Below are 17,136 nucleotides of genomic sequence, written 5' to 3' on the forward strand. Positions count from 1 at the left end.
GCCCTTCCCTTCAATTCAAGCCAATTTATAGTCAAAATACTATACAACTCCATTAACATCACAACTATCACCAACAACTACCCTTCAGCCAATTAAGATTTTGGGTGAAGGAGTGAATCAAATGATGCATACTCCTAAAGAGATTTTTTTTTTTTTTGGGGGGAAGGGGGCAGGGGGGGGGGGGGGGGGGGGGGGATCAAGGATGGTATTGGCATTAGGAACCAACTTACGAAGTTATCATAATCTTAAACATCCTAGCAAACACCTTATGTTATTATGGTTTCGTGTGATTACATTTGAAAATTATGTTTTCCTTTATTTAACTTCCTAAACAAAGCCATACAATTCAAGTCATTCTTTTCACTATTATCGCCAAGCAAAGATATTAATATTATGCACCATTGTCCATCTTTCCCTTTTTCTCGCAAAATTTCCAACCTCTAAAAGCAAGACATAAACCCTTCCCCATTTCCTAACTTTACCCACACAATCCCCCACCTCTAAAAATAAAAAAAAAAAAATCTCGAAACCTTCGCTTCACTTCAATTCTATCCAATTTATAGACAAAGTACTTTGATAATTTCCCTAATATCACTCTTGTCACCAACAACAACTTTCCTTCGATCAATTAAGATTGTGGTTGAAGATAAAAAAGTGGGCACTGCAAAGAGTAGTGAATCAAATGATGAGAATTTTCCAAGAGAAACAATTAGTAGGGATCGAGGATGGTATCAATATTAAGGACCAAATTAACAACTTATCCAATAACTGAAAAATTATATTTAACCAATTTTAAAAAATAAAGACCACATCAGAACATGTAATTATTCATGACATGAAAATACATTTTTCTCCAATTATATCAAAATAATTTAAGAATTGACAAACTTTGAATTTCAAGTTCAAGCATTTGACATCACACACAAACATAGGGCACTAATTAAGGCTCAAATCTTGGCATACTATAATTATTCTAAAAAAATACATTGTCCCCTCTTTTACTTAAATCAAACTTTATTTGTTGTAGCACAAATTTTAATTTTTTTTATTCCAAATCTATTTAATTTTTCTTTAATGAAAATGTACATTTTATTACAACCAGGTGAACTACATCTACGATGTATGAGATAAGATTTCTCTCTATTTTAAAAATTTAAATGTAGAAATTTCATTATCTAATCAATCTTATAAAGAAAAATAATAATATTTCAAAATATCAATAAGAGTTTACAAGATGAATAGTTCACATATAACAACCATTGAGGTCCTGATACACAAGGAAAACTTAAGAATTCATATGTTATAACTTAATTGCATAATTCTTTAATTATATATTATGGAGTATTGGACAACATTAGTAAGCTTATTATAATCATGTCACTTTTAAATAAAAATAAGTTTAAGTTTTATTGACTCATTAATATCGCATTAATATCTAATTCATTTTAATATGAAAAGTGTTAGGACATCATTTTTATTCTCGATTATAATTATGTACAATAATAATACTCATGTTTACTACTACTTTTATTACAAGTTGGAAATACTCATTTTGATTATATTAATAATAATCATTTTTATTTTATATTAATTATTTAATAATTAACAATTATACAAAGTATTTACTCATTTTAATGTTCGGTGTTGGACACTATAATATGGATTCAATTAATTTTTGTTTGTGGTAATTTTACGCGTCAATTAATCATTATTTCTATTATTTTTATAGCTACCTATTCTATTTGATGACGATATTGGGCATGGACTAAAGACTTGTTGGGCTGGCGTTGTTGGGCCATAGATGGATTGAAGAGGGAGCTGGTCGATGGTGCGGGAGTGCCGCCGGGAAGGTTGCTGACGCCAGCGGCCGGAGGAGGTCGCCGGCCCCAGCCGGCGAGGGCGCGCCTGGTGTGCGGGCTCAGCGCCCCCTCGCGCGGGGGCGAGTGTTGATCTCATATTATCAACCCTTTGCCTGGGTTCGATTCCTATCAACAACATATTCAGCCATAGCCCATCCTTCTGGCCTTATTCCTTGTATTTGGGTCACCGCTTGGGCCAGTACCTCGAGCTTTGTACGCACTATTTTGAGCCTAGCGCTCCGGATACCGGATAATAAAGTTGTTGCTTTCCTACCCATGTTCTGTACCTCTATACTCCGTCCCAATAAAACTATCACTATTTATTTTGAAATTCTATTATTATTATTATTTTGAAGTCAATATGTTTGATTGTTTTCATAATTTCTCTTGTGTTACTGTTTTCAACGCGTTCAATTAAAGTAGCAGTGTTATTTTTTTTGAATGCTACTAGCTCTATTACAATGTAGTATCTGTTCATATACTTTCTCAACCTACTGAAACACAAAGAGCCAATAACGCCTCCACTGAAGCTCGAAATCACAATCTTCCAAATGGAAGTCCAACCCGGATACCATTAGACCACATAGTCCTGGTAAGTAGCAGTGTTATTAAAAAACTAAAAAATCGTGCATTGCAACAAAATTTTTGCAATTTTCAAAAAGTCTACGTACTTTGCGTGCATAACTTTTAATTTGCCAATAAAAGCTGTGGCATACAGCATATACTATCACTATTTGAAATACCAAGTTGTACAAAGTCATGCATAATTTGAACACAAATTCATAAACTGTTGACTATGGTAGATATTCCATCTATCAATCAATAATATGAACCCCCTAAATCATCATCTTTAATTTCAAAATGGACTATTATATGTATATTGACATTGATTAATCAAAGTATGTATACGACAAAAACAAAGGTGATATTTATCTTACAAAAATTACCGTCTAATAATTACTTCATGATGTGACAATCACATCTGTGAAACTTTAAAAAGAAACAAGTTTTATAGTTGTTAGTAGAAGCGGAATTGGACTTGGATCGGAGGCAGTGACGAAGGTCATTCAAGGGGGTCTGGATGTGGATAACGAGGTATCGCCATTAATTGCGTATAGTAATAAACTGCTATTTCACATGGAGCAAATGAAGATCTCTCATGTCTTGATGGAAGGAAGTAAGTATGCTGACTTCTTGACAAATTTGGAATAGATCAGTGACTGGGGGAAACGTTAGATCAACTTCTGAAAGATATTAAGAATCTCCTGTTGTTTGGACACAAAGGGTTAGTTGGTAGTAATTGTCTTTTTAAGAGGGATAAAACATGACGATCCGTATTAAAAATAATTGCCTTTTTAAGAGGGATAAAACATGACGATCCGTATTAAAAATTTTCACGTATTAGCATGCCGAATATGAAAATTTAGTTGATCAATAAATGCAAATTAATACTATTGCACTCTATTAGGTTTTTATTGGCCTTCTCCGATCCACCCTCCAAAATTAACCAAAACCTCATTGACATGACGCATATTAACTCCAAGCAACACCTAACGTGCAAAGTCATATATGCACAATGTAGATAGAATCTTCTTAAATTCTATAAAGTATGGAAGCAAATGATGGTGTTTCTTGAAAAAAACATGAATTGCATTACTTTTTAGAAAAGTTTTTGCCATTTAGGAAGGTACCCTTTTGGCAATTGACTGACTTATTGGCTTCATGCATTCCTCTTTCTCTTAGCTTGATCTTATCAGGAGAGTTAATGCATATATGACTTGGTCCTTGTAGGGACAACTAAATGAAAGGCCAACTATACAAGAGGAAACCCACAAATTAAATGACAACACATGCATGGTTTTTGGGTCAATTGGGACCAACCATGTCCCTTAGCTTAATTAGCCTAAGAGAAAAAAAAAATTGTGCATTTTGTACATCGATTCATAATCAGGTGAGAACTAATCTTAACCTGTAAACTGTGAGCTTGTGAATAATTGCGCTACACCTATTACATTACTGCATCGCATTCAGATACAGTGCAATCATGTAGTAATTACAGTGTAATTCTTTACAAATTCGCAGTTTGCAAGTTAATGTTGGTTGTGACTTGATTAGAAATCTTTGTAAGTCTATTAATGTTCACGTTATTCCCATTCTTGATTGTCTGGGTAAAACATTTCGGCCACTACTAATTAATACACGTAATTACAGTGGGACAAGAGGTTTGCCATAAATTTGAGGTCATTATCTCATAGGCTACGTACAAGTCACCTCTACCTACACTCTCTCCTCAATGTCAAGTAATCTTTTCACATTCATTACTCATTCCCACCTCCTAGAGGTGCTGAACCTTCAAGAGGTACTGATATTAATCTTCCGAAATGTACTGAAATTTGAAAAAAAAAAAAAAATGTTACGGAGAAATTTTGATCCACATTTTTTTTAGTACAATTTTGATCCACAATATACATTCTCAAAATTAAATCTTGACATTCAAATTGTACAATTCAAATCTTCGGACATTTGTGACAATATCAATTTCGAAATAAATTTTATGTCGCTCCCCCTAAAAACAACAATCTTCCATGCATACGCATACCGGTTTTATGAACATATTACTCAAAAGTCGATGTAGTCAGGGACTTAGTGAACATATTTGCCAGATTCTTCACTAGGGTGAACTTTTTCAACATAACAAGAACTTTACCACTCTTCTAGAGTTCATGTGGGTAAAAGAACTTAATTAGTATGTTATGTAAGGTTCCCCCTAACAAACCTAGTGCTTGCTTGTACAACACAAACTTTATTTGTTCTTATATAGGACATTGGGGGAGGGGTATATATATATATATATATATATATATATATATATATATATATATATATATATATATATATAGAGAGAGAGAGAGGGGGGGGGGGGGGGGGGGGAGGGGGGAGAGGGAGGTTTCTTACATAAAATATGCCAATGTTTTTGCACGTCAAAGATATCGGATGATATGTTTAACATTTTTCTAATGCTACATCGTAGAAGAAGCACTAAATGTTGCTTTTTTCTAATGCTACATCGTAGAAGAAGCACTAAATGTTGCTTGTAATTTTATCGCAGATACCATATCAAGTCTGACACGATTATGGAACTCCTAGTCCTAAAATAGTACTCCAATGGCAATGAAGTAATGAAGTAATGGACTTCTAGTCCCAAAATATGAACTACTTACCCTTTCTTAATCCAAAATGGTTCATTATCTACCTCAAAAGATTGAAAACTATTAGTGTGATAAGCAAATTATACTTATCCATATAAAAACATCTTTAAGACGTTTTCAATGTAGGCTAACTGGTATATAAAATCCCTTCAAGGATATACTCGATTTGAAAATCGAGACAATATTTGATTATGGGAATATTATGAAATTCAAATTCTCATTCACCCAATATCAATTTTGAGTGTACAATATATCAAATACTTTGTCTCACTTAAGAAAACATGAATTCACTTTGACCCATTCCAAATTGGAAGTTGACACTACAAATATTAGTACCACAAAATGGTCATTCATGATTGCAGTATATTTCTCAAACAAATAATTACCCGAAGTATCGAGTTATCGATCCACAGGGAAGCGAGGCGTATCAAGCACTAGCTACTAATTTATTCTTGTGAAGCTCATTCTAATGAATAACATGGATGGTTGATTAATTGTAAACTAATTAAATGCAATGTAGCAAGTTTGTGAAAACAATAGAGAGAGAATGAGATTTCTGGGATTCAAGTATTTAATCACCTAGTGTCAATCTAAAGTGCAATATTAAATCTGGGTTTAAACAAGTGTTAGAATGCAAATATGGGAAAGAGTTACTCACATAATCTCTAACCTAAGTGAATATCCACTCCCATGATATAAACACCCAACAATGATAGAACAAGCATTCAATATAAACTCTTAACTACTACCATCTCCCGATGTGCAATAACTAAGAATTAATTCCCTAACATATATGTCATCTCCCAAGGTGCAACAGTTAAGTGCAATTGTGGGTGCTCTCAATTATACACTAACTCCCGTTAAGACATAAAGATAGCTATGAAATAAGTAATCATGGGCACTAATTACAAGCATTAACAAAGTAAATCACAATTGCAACACCAGCATAAAATCCAAACATCAATATATTAAATAATTTGAGAACACGGGCACATAGGTTCATAAACACTTTTACCCAAGAATCTCTAAGAAAACTTAGCTACACATGGCTAATATAGAATTCATAACAATAATAAAGAGTTTACAAGGAATCAAAGAAAGTAAAAGAATAAACCAAGTAATTCTCCAAAATCTCCCTTGCTTATTTTTCTTCCTTCCCAAGGCAACTTGTAGCTATTGATTCTCCTCTTTCTTGTCTCCAAAACACAGCATCCAACTTCTAGGGTTGAGGAATGCGGGATTTTATAGCGGGAGCTAAGTGGAGGACGAATTAGAAATTTTCCACGCAAAATAGGAATGTACCAAAATCAGCCTCTCGACGCGTCGAGCCTCGGCGTCCAACCTTCCGGACCTTACTGGAAATACTCGACATATCGAGTCGAGGACTCGAACTTGACGTCGATTTCTTGGGTTGCTGGCTGGGACGTCTCGACGCGTCGATTCTTCGACTGCTCGAACCAAATAGCTACTGGAAAATCTAGACGCGTTGAGCCAATGGCTCAACGCGTCGAACTTCCTGTTTCAGCAACGTCCGGTGCACTTCGGCTCCAAACTCGTCCTAGTACTTCCATTGCTTTTGCAATTGATCTACAATGGTTCCAAAACACTAACAAACATCGTAAAACATTCAAAACAAGTGTAAAACCATATCTAAATGAGAAAACAAGAGAATATGCAATTAAAGTATCAATTTCATGAACTTAAACCCAAGAAATATATTCAAATTAACACTAGAAACATATACAATCAAGCTCACATCAATTCACAATGCTAATTTTGCTAAATTTTCAACATTTATTGGTTTATGGATCATGAATAAACTAATTTTTAAAATATTCTTTCTAAATGTTTTATTTAAATAAAATAAATACATTAACAAGATTTAAATGTGTTCATTGTACTACTTTCCCAACCTACTAACACACAAAGAGTTAATAATCTGCCTCCATTGAAAGTCGAACCCAAAACATCTCATACATTAACAAGATTTAAATGTGTTCATTGTACTACTTTCCCAACCTACTAACACCCAAAGAGTTAATAATCTGCCTCCATTGAAAGTCGAACCCAAAACATCTCATATAAGGGAGCAATAGCCCGTCTCCATTGAAACTCAAACCCACAACTTGGTGCCATTGACACTGTACTACTTTCTCAACATACTGAAACACAAAGAGTCAATAGTCCGCCTCACTCTCACTCAAACCCACAACTTGGTGCCATTGACACTGTACTACTTTCTCAACATACTGAAACACAAAGAGTCAATAGTCCGCCTCACTCTCACTCAAACCAACAACTTGGTGCCATTGATACTGTACTACTTTCTCAACATACTGAAACACAAAGAGTCAATAATCCGCCTCCATTGAAACTCGAACACACAACCTCCCATATAAGGGAGCAACTTGGTGACATTGAACCATAAGGTCCTTGGCAAAAAAAATAAAATCTAGTATAATATTTATACCACTCAGACAACTCGGTTCGACTTCAGACCACAAAAGCAAGTGTTATGACTCTATTCAGCTCCACTCCACTCGAATACATGTCATCCTCCCATAATATATGAGACATACACAACACTTTTCTAGGGATGGCAATGTGCCACGTCCCCGACGGGGATCCCCGATCCCCGCCCTGAAAGAGACGGGAATGGGGAAGATTTTTGGGGAACGGAGACGGGGACGGGGAACATTTGAGATTCCCCGCCGGAGACGGGGACGGGGATGGGACACCCCTCCCCGCCCCGCCCCGTCCCCGAATATATATATATATATATATATATATATATATATATATATATATATATATATATATATATATATATATATATATATATATATATAGTGGCAGTATTGCATTTATATGTAATTATACTAACAGTACACTATATTTGTATATGTAATTAACTATATATATAGATAGTATTTTAACTTTTAAAATTAGGACTGCTATTTTAAAATTTTTATTATTAAATTTAAAATTATTTAACATTTTAACTAGAAGTTGACGGGGAATGGGGAATCCCCATCCCCGCCTAATTCCCTGCGGGGACGGGGATGACCGAGGAATATTTTTAATTCCCCGCTAGGGACAGGGACGGGAATGTGGATGGGGACGGGGTAGTGGGGACGGGGACGGGGAGTATACTCCCCGCCCCGTTGCCATCCCTACACTTTTCATAGCAAAAAACTTTTATACTCGTTATCTAATATCAAATTGTCAATCCCATATTATATTGAGGCCGGTCTATTAAAAACCATCACGTAACATCATTTTAAAAATATAATGTATATATCATCAAAATATATATTATTGTGTGCAACTAAAATTTTAAAAATTTATAGATATAACTATCCAAAAATACAAATTCTCCTGATACGTCCATGTTATTACTATCGTATACGACAATTCATTGTTCACTCTGCATACTTGAAAGGTCAAGAGAACATACCTCCTCGTCTCATTTCGTATACTTACATTAATTAATACTAACATGAAAAAAATAAATAGTGTAGGGTATTGCTGACTTTTCTAAGGAAACGGATGGAAGTGTCCAAATTCAAAGAAAACGCCGCGTTCTAATACGTGGCATTAATGTCTAAATGGGATGAACAGTGACTTTAGATTGCTGCCTCTTTATGAGCCATTGGTTTCCGTAGCTAACGCATTAAAGAGCTACGCTGTCTTTTTCTTGTGATGGTCGGCTGCACTCATCAATTCCTACATTTATCACTTTCGGATTTTACGATGTTTGATAAATAACTGTTAGCTGATTATGATAATGGTTTTGACTAGTTGATAATTTTAATTAATTGTAGAAATATTTTTGATAAATTAACTGTTAGCAAATAGCTTATTACATGTAAAATGATTTTTTTAAAAAAAATTTATTGAAAAAACTATTTTGAACGGCCTTTTGAATTTTAACGTTTTGGAGCAATAAGTTGTTACAAAAAGCTAATTAATCAAATACTTATATTGACTGTTTAACTAAATCAATCAAAATGGGCTGATAAGCTGACTATGTTACCAAATAAGACTTTTATCAATATTTTTATATTCTTCAATTATTAACAATTTGTCGATCTAGACCCGAACCATCTAGTAAATATATTCATCGTTTATATTCATTTTGCGTCTTCGTGTTTAAATTAGTCTCCGTTAATCGGTTCGGTGTTATGTTAATCCTTGTTTGTGCTACGTTTTAGTATATATGTATATGGTGGCTTGCAAGCGGTTCGAGGAGCTACGAGCCTAAACGAGTCGGCTTGTGTTCAAAATTGATCTAGCTCAAGCCACTCACGAATTGCTCGACTCATTTACACACTTAATGAAAAGAGGCTAATTTGATAATGACATGAATATTAAATTAAATAGTCATTAATTAATAATTAAAGAACGAAAAGTATTTTTATTTTTTAAATACAAGAAATGGGTTTTAAATAAATTGTGTTGCAGCTTGCAGTGCAACAAACTTTGATGTGTATGTCGACTTCCAAGAAAACACATAACACATTCCTACCTCCCGTTAGACTCGCAGGGTCTTATACCCATATGTCGGACAATTAAAAGAAAAAGTTACTTATAAACACTTTTTTTTTTTTTTTTTTTGTTACGAAAGAAATTCGTTGTTATTTTTTTAAAGTGTACATAGGATAAATTATACTCCATAGTCCGTTGTTGATCCATCTTCTTACATCTAGTATTTTCAAAATGAATTGAAAAATTTTTAAATTTGTACCGGGTACTCTAATGGCATTGTCCCCATGGATGTAAAGTATTTTTCAAAATTTCATTGCGTGTACCAGCCAGATATAAGAGGGATAGGTACCAATTATCATGGTAGACTTTCATTTACTCCGTAACTTTTATTCCCTTAATAAATTAAATAACACACATTAATTAAATTATAACTTATTTGAGTCAATCCTGGTTAATGAAGTAATTAGTTAATTTCATTATAAATTAATTAAAATAAATTTTATGTAAAAACATGTGAAAATTTATCTATAAAAAGTGTGTACATTAAACATTGGCCAATAGGCAATAGTTAAACATACATCATCTGATCATCGTACCACAATTTTAAATGAAATCCATTTATGTATCACCAAATTCAGTGTTCAAAAGCTACAAGTAAAGGTAGATAACTGAGTACACTCAAATCAATATGATTTAAAAAAAAAATTGAAGCATTTAAAGAAGAAGCAATATTACATGTTTGGAAATTATATATTTATTCCTGTCCCTGATAATTCAAGTAATTAATTTTTAGAAAAAATTGTAATTTATATTCTCACTTATAGGTAAATTATAAATGCACATTTTATACCCTAATTTTATGAATTTTTTTTAAATATTTTCTTTAGTAGGTGGATCATATTTTTATGTTTTATTTTTATTTTTTGAAAATTAATTTTCAATAAAAGGAAAAAAAGTATTAAATGGTTTTTTTGCATGGTCCAGCAAGTAAGCAGCTTTTACACGGGTGGCGACGCGTAGCAGATGTGAGAAATGGAGGTTTGTATTAAAAATTAATAATAAATAAAACTCCATAAAGTTGTGGTGGGCCCCACCAACCCTCACTCATTTAAAGCAAAAAGTTCATTTTTGACCGTCTGATCTCTGCAGATTTTCCCACCACCCAAGCAACCAAATGAATTATTATTATTAATTATTAATTATTTTGTCACTTGGAGAGTTGGAGCAAACAGTCTTTTCACACCCCATCCCCCTGCCACGTCACACCTTTCTATGATTTCACTCCTCAAATGACACTAATGCCCCTCTCCCACCTATTCCCCTTGTTTGTCTTGTTGACTCGGTCTTCCCCGCGTCACACCTTTATCATATTTTTTTTTTCAATTAAGACAATTGTAAAGAAAAATCATTATAATTGGAGAACCAAAAGGGAAAAGGAGTCATTTAAAAAGTAAATAATTTTTTTACGGAATAAGGTTCAAATTGGCACTGAACGTAACTTGAAAATGCAATTAGGCTACTGAACGAAAAAAAAAGTGAAATTAGGTCATTGAACACTCAAAAAATGTGCAATTAGGCCATTGAACTCTCCAAACGTATGCAATTTTACCGGATAGCAGGTTACCCTCAATTTTAGCAGGTTACCTGCTTACGTGGCAGCTTAGTTGGCATTTTTAATAATTTTTAAATAATTTTTAATAATTAATTTTAATAATAAATTTTATAAAAAAATTGAAAAAAATTAAATAAAAAATAAAATAAAGTCGTTTTTATTTTTTTAAAAAAAAATTTTAATAAAAAGTTATTATTAAAATTTATTAAAAATTAATTAAAATTTATTAAAAATGCCAACTCAGCTGCCACGTAAGCAGATAACCTGCTAAAATTGAGGGTAACCTGCTATCAGGTGAAACTGCACATTTTTGGAGTGTTCAATGGCCTAATTGTACTTTTTTTTTTTCGTTCAGTGACCTAATTGCATTTTCAGGTTACGTTCAATGACCAATTTGAACCTTATTCCTTTTTTTACCTATAATAACTTACAGAAAGCTCTTGGATTACACTAAAACCCCACCTACGGAACAATATATGATTTTTACATGATTTATAAATAAATTCTATAATGTGAGTTAAGATCGACCAATTCAAAATTTTAATCCCCAGTAACTTTTATCCGAAGAGAATATACACACATAAAATGACTTGCAAAAATCAATTCAACTAATCCAAATTTTTTTTGGATTATGTTAAAAATTGGTCAAAATTAGACTAAGGTAGTACTAAATTACGACTTTTTTAATTGCAATTATCATAACCACCAAAACTTAATTTTTTTGGTTAACAAGTAAACTTTAGTAAATGATGATGATGACACTTCATTATAGTCAACATAAAATAACCAATGAGAAAGAGGGAGTACAAGTGATACATCTTGTCCAATAAGGTTGCTTTGAAACATTCTCCCCAATGTTTGCTATGTACTATGCAAATGCAATGCATCTAAAGAATGAATTCTCAAACCAATTTGTTGACTTAAGTGATCGTACACTCGTATACCTCACGAAAAGTTGAAAAATCTGATCTCGAAGTAGCGGAAGAAGAAACAGTGTTTCTCCAGTCATAGTTGACCTCTTGTGTTGCCACTTGAACGGTAAACTATTAGCCATGCACATACTTAACTCAAAACCACAGTTGATGTATAGGTATCTAGTGAGCAGTATGTGTGGCGTAACTGAAATACTGAATGTGCATATAATGTATATCTTAGGCACAGAGTATTGAGTAACAACTTCTAGTTATTTAGTCTAACCAAACTACTTGCCTAGTTAACTTGCATCACTTAATGTAAGATGGATTTGGGGGTGGTACAAACTTAATAAAAGTGTCTCCTATGGTTAAAGCTTACTAAGAACATCTCTTGTGGGATTATGGTTAAAATGGACAGATCCCTTATGCACATCGGCATCTCGTGTAAAGATTATGCTTAAAATAAGACAGATCTCTTATGCGTACCAGCATTTGATCTATCTGCTGAGCGATTGAATCACTTGATTTACATCCTCCCAAATGCTCTATCGGACAGGAGTGTAAGGGGTTCTTGGGGTGGGAAGAAGAAAATATAAAAAATAAAAGAATGCATTCTCAAACAAGATTGTGAGAAGGGAAGGGATTAATGCCCCTTTATTATTATTGATCATCGTCCATTATAATAATTAATATTTTTACTAGTAATATTTTAATACAAGATAACTATAATAACTGGAGAAAAGAAAAAGGAATAAAATAAATTTTAATAACCAAAAAAAAAAAGAAAAAAAAAAGTGGGAGCCGTTCAAGATTCCGTTGATCTATCAACATCCACTTTTTTTCTAACACTGTTTTTTCCTTATACGTTTTTTTTTCTCCCTAAATTCTTGGTGCCACCTCCAAAAGTTTACCTGTATTTACATCTGCGCCCCAAAAGATATGACCAAATGCGAATTCTATCCCCAATAGTTTTTTTATGCCCCTCAACTGGCTGTTACCGTGACTTTACTGGGCAGCCATTCTCCGGTGCTCCGGCTACTCAAGTCGGTGTCGGGTTCGAGCTGAAGCCGGACGATTGTGTTGTCATCAGGCTGGAGCTTGTCGAAGCTCGGGGCTAAGACGTTGTGGACCCACTCGTCGAGGCTCGTTTGGCCCCGCCACAGCCCCGCTAGGATCCTGTCTACTACCTCTTCTTCCACTTGTATCACAACCTTGTCTTCGACGACTAAGGACGAGATCGTCTTCTTGATTTTACGACGAAGCAAGGCGAAGTCGATGGGCTTGAACACGATGAGGTCGTCTGCAGCATTTACGAGCTCGTGGGGGACGGATGTGATTGAGAATTGCATGTTTTCTAGCCCGAGCTCCTCTTCGTGCTCGATAGTGAGATCACTCGAGTTGTGTGACCCGTCGGCTCGATCATCGGCAGTGTCGGCCGCTTCGTTGAGGTCAAAACCGAGCCCCGAACCTAGCTCTTTCCTCAGTTTTGTTGGCCTGTCTTCGTCGTACAACCAGCTCGCCCCACGCTTTGTGCCCTTTTGGCCTATTGCTAGTCTTAGCTGCCAATTGTTACTAGAGAGAGATGCCATCTTCTTGTCATCCATCGAGTTCTCGTTAATTGTAGACCAGTTTCCAGTAAGAATGAATATAATGTTCCCGAGACTGATCTCGCGGCCATGAGAATCAGTAAGCCTTCCTCTTTCCATCGCCCGTTTTATGTTCCCTCGGACTAGCATGTTCGCCTCATCGACATCCTCGAGCATAATGACCGAGAACGGGTTTCTCCTAACGGCTTCTGCTATGCGGTCTAGAGCTGTTTTACCACGGAAATCCTTCTCGGTTTCCTCATCACGACGAGAGCCGAGAGATATCAGTATTGGACTAGCCCCGCATATTTGATCAGCAAGAACTGATGCCATTTTCCTCTTGCCAATCCGGTCAGGGCCCGTGAATAACAACCATGTGTCGCCTTTCGATGCCCCGCCACGCTGCCTTCCGTTGCCTAATCTGCATTTCGTTACAGCGGAAGCCACAGCCGACGCTGCTTCCTGCTGCCACCACGCCTTCTCCACGAGACCCTTGAGTAGCTTCTTGTAGGTATCAGCATCCAACGCACTCGCGAATTTGCTAAGGATCTTCTTCTCGGACTCTGAAGAGATGCAGCCAAGGAAGTCCTTAACGTGGTCGTCTCGAGATTTTTGGGAGGTGATTTCAGTTGGTTTTTGCCCAAGAAACAGTTCAGTCCTCACGGGGCTCTCGGGGGGGCTACTCGCAAGCTGGGGAGGTCTGCCAAAACCCTCCCCGATGCCCTTATGTAGTTTCGGTTGCAAAGTCTCCCCGAGGCTTTTAGTAGTTTGTAGTCTCGGTTGCAAAGTCTCCACGAGGCTCTTGGCTGTTTGCAGTTTAGGTTGCAAAAGCAAGTTCGGGTTCTGTAAGCTTGGCATACCCAGCATGGGAGAACCCGTTGCCTTCTCAGAACCGACATTACGGTGGAAATTCGGATGAATTTGCGAGCATTTTTCACTCCACTTCTTCTGTAAAGCTTGAGTCTTTAGCTTCAAAAGTTCTTGGTCCTTACTCTGTTATTCCAAGCACGAAACTATTAAACTCCACCCGTCTATCCATACACAAAATCAAACCTCACCAAAGACTAAAACACTAAACATACCTTATCGCCATTACTTAGCTTCGCATTTTGCAACCATTGGGGCAACGTTGGTCGAGCTGAATCCGAATTAGCATCGGGAGGCGAATTCTCGAACTCGGACACTAGCTTTGCGAGCTCTTGTTCATATTTCTCCATACATTGAGGACACGACAACGTTGTCACACTCGTCCTCCTAACAAGATTCACGTTCTCGGGAATGCATCTTAGTAAGGGAGGCGCCACAGCAACGGGAAAAGTTTTCAATGGACTTAGCGACTCGCAAGGGTTGCTCAACAACAATCTTTCCTTTCCAAGCCTACAATTGATTAAACAACAATATGATAAACAGGACGGTTCGTTCTACTTTCAATCGGAACTAAAGATTCTATGACTAGTGAAAGAAATATATGAATGTTGGAATCACGGAAAGTATCAATTACAGTCAACAATAGCTGCAGTTTTTTGAACATAAATCAAGAATGAATCTGAAGACTAAAAGATGCAATGTTCTTCCCTATACTGTCAATTCAGACACTCATAAAAATTCCCAGAATTTCTATGAATACAATTACCCAGAATTTGCAAAGGAACATTAAGAATAAGAATCTAAGATTATGAGAAGATGGGAGTTCATACCAGGGAGAAATCCCAGGATTAGTTGACTTTGAAGCCATGGGGACTGCTTGTAGATCCCAATCATTTTCCATGGTGGAATGATAAACTTGACACCTTAAATAAGTCTCGCAAGTGGCGGTGCCTATTAACCATATTCTACTATGGCCGGCACCGGCGGTGTCGCCGGCGAAAGCGGCGAGGAGTTTGGCTATCTCCGCCACGGCGGTGCGGCTGGCGTCGGAAACCACCGGTTGCTGCTGCTGCTGGGGCGGCGGAATCGGCTGTTCCACCAGCCATTTCAAATCGCCCAAATCAAGAATCACGGCTTTACCATTCCCTATCCTAGTCCCTATTAGGTCGCCCAGTTGCTTGATCTTCATGGGAATCTCGTTCTTGTCGGATAATAATGAATCTTTGTCGATTGGAATGAGTTGAACATTCTTGAGAGGGCCTTCGCCGGCGGCGCCCAGTTCGCCTTTCTCGATCCTCCGGAATAGTTCCTTCGCCACCGCCTCCGGCTCGCCTTCGCCGACCAAAATCGGGTTTCTTTTTTTAGTCCGAGCGAGAATTTCTAGAATTTTTCTCAGTTCTTCATTCCTCTGATTCTGATTCTGATTCCCAACCTGAGATGATACTCCTCCTCCTGGCTGCTGTAGCCGGGGATTCAGATACATATTCCGATTGGGCGGCGCCGGCAACGACGATGGAGTGGAGATGGAGGCCGGATTTGGGAGCATCCGAGGCCCAATTCCACCGAAACTGCCCAAATTCACAGGAGTGGAATGGTGATGGGTGTGATTAGAGGTGGAATTTAGCGTCTGTTCGATTGTGGCCTTCACCGCCGGGCTGGAAAAACTGGCCTCCCTCATCACCCGGCTAACGCCGGGGTCGTCAAGAATCGATATTATCAACTGCTCCAGCTCGACTTTGACGGCGAGGAGCGGCTGCTGCTGCTGCTCGGGGCAGCCGCGGCGCTGATTCGCCTGCGCCCGCTTGAGCGCGGCATTAAGCGCGTTGGAAATCGGCGGCTCCGTCCCCGGAGGCATGTTCTGCGCGGTGGGGAGCCGCTCGAGGGCGACGCTGAAGCAGAGCTCCAGCGCGCGGCACTGCAGCGGGTGGGAGGAATTGGGGTGGGAACGGATGCACGCCTGGCGGAGAAAGCCGGTGGGGGAGCCGAGCAGCGTGGCGGCGACGTGCAGCGGCGTCGTCTGGCCGTGGTTGCGGCGGCTCGCCTCCGCTATGGAGTGGTTGAGTACGCTAGCCGCCTCCGGGGTTAACGTCTGCAAAATTGTACTCAACCCAGACCGCATCTCACCAAAAACTAAAATCCCAAACACCAAAATTTACCAGAAAACACAAAATCAAACTGTTCTTTGTTATAATATATTTCCCCAGGTCTGTTCTTTACAGATAGATAGAAAGAAGATAGATAGGATCTGTGTTTCAACTTTTACTATGTATCACTATCTGCTCCTCCTTGGTTGTATGTATGTGTGTATGTATATGTGAATCACAGTAAAGCTATAAGGGGGAATTCAACGCGAAAAGGAGAGATCACACCTCCTCCTTCACAAAACCACCCACCCACCCCCTCTCTCTCTTTCTACCCATATATTTCTCTCTCTCTCTCTCTCTCTCTAAAAACAACTTCTTCTCTCTCTCCCTCCAAATATGATGACGACGGAGATGAGGATAAAAAGCTATGTAGACATACTCATACGATACATACACGGACACCGTCTCTCTCATTCAATTTGGCCTCCACAAATATCCCATTTATTTCTTTTAGCTC

The 17,136-nt window shown here is 37.2% G+C and overlaps 1 protein-coding gene across 1 annotated transcript; it reads right to left on the reverse strand.

The window, feature by feature from the left end:
- Nucleotides 1-12,820: 12,820 nt before the first annotated feature.
- Nucleotides 12,821-16,768, reverse strand: LOC109156855 (protein SUPPRESSOR OF MAX2 1-like). Its single transcript, XM_019304719.1, has 3 exons — nucleotides 15,366-16,768; nucleotides 14,751-15,045; nucleotides 12,821-14,661 (listed from the first exon to the last, which is right to left on the reverse strand). The coding sequence occupies exons 1-3, from the start codon at nucleotides 16,652-16,654 to the stop codon at nucleotides 13,066-13,068; spliced, it is 3,180 nt and encodes a 1,059-aa protein (XP_019160264.1). The 5' UTR covers nucleotides 16,655-16,768; the 3' UTR covers nucleotides 12,821-13,065.
- Nucleotides 16,769-17,136: the final 368 nt, after the last annotated feature.

This window comes from Ipomoea nil, unplaced genomic scaffold, assembly GCF_001879475.1.
Source record: "Ipomoea nil cultivar Tokyo-kokei standard unplaced genomic scaffold, Asagao_1.1 scaffold2759, whole genome shotgun sequence".
Lineage (NCBI taxonomy): Eukaryota > Viridiplantae > Streptophyta > Magnoliopsida > Solanales > Convolvulaceae > Ipomoea > Ipomoea nil.

Coding starts and splice junctions, on each gene's coding strand:
- LOC109156855 (XM_019304719.1), bottom strand. CDS start 16,654: ATGCGGTCTGGGTTGAGTACAATTTTGCAGACGTTAACCCCGGAGGCG. Junction 15,046..15,365: donor AATCCTGGGATTTCTCCCTG/GTATGAACTCCC, acceptor AATCAATTGTAG/GCTTGGAAAGGAAAGATTGT. Junction 14,662..14,750: donor AGCTAAGTAATGGCGATAAG/GTATGTTTAGTG, acceptor TTGGAATAACAG/AGTAAGGACCAAGAACTTTT.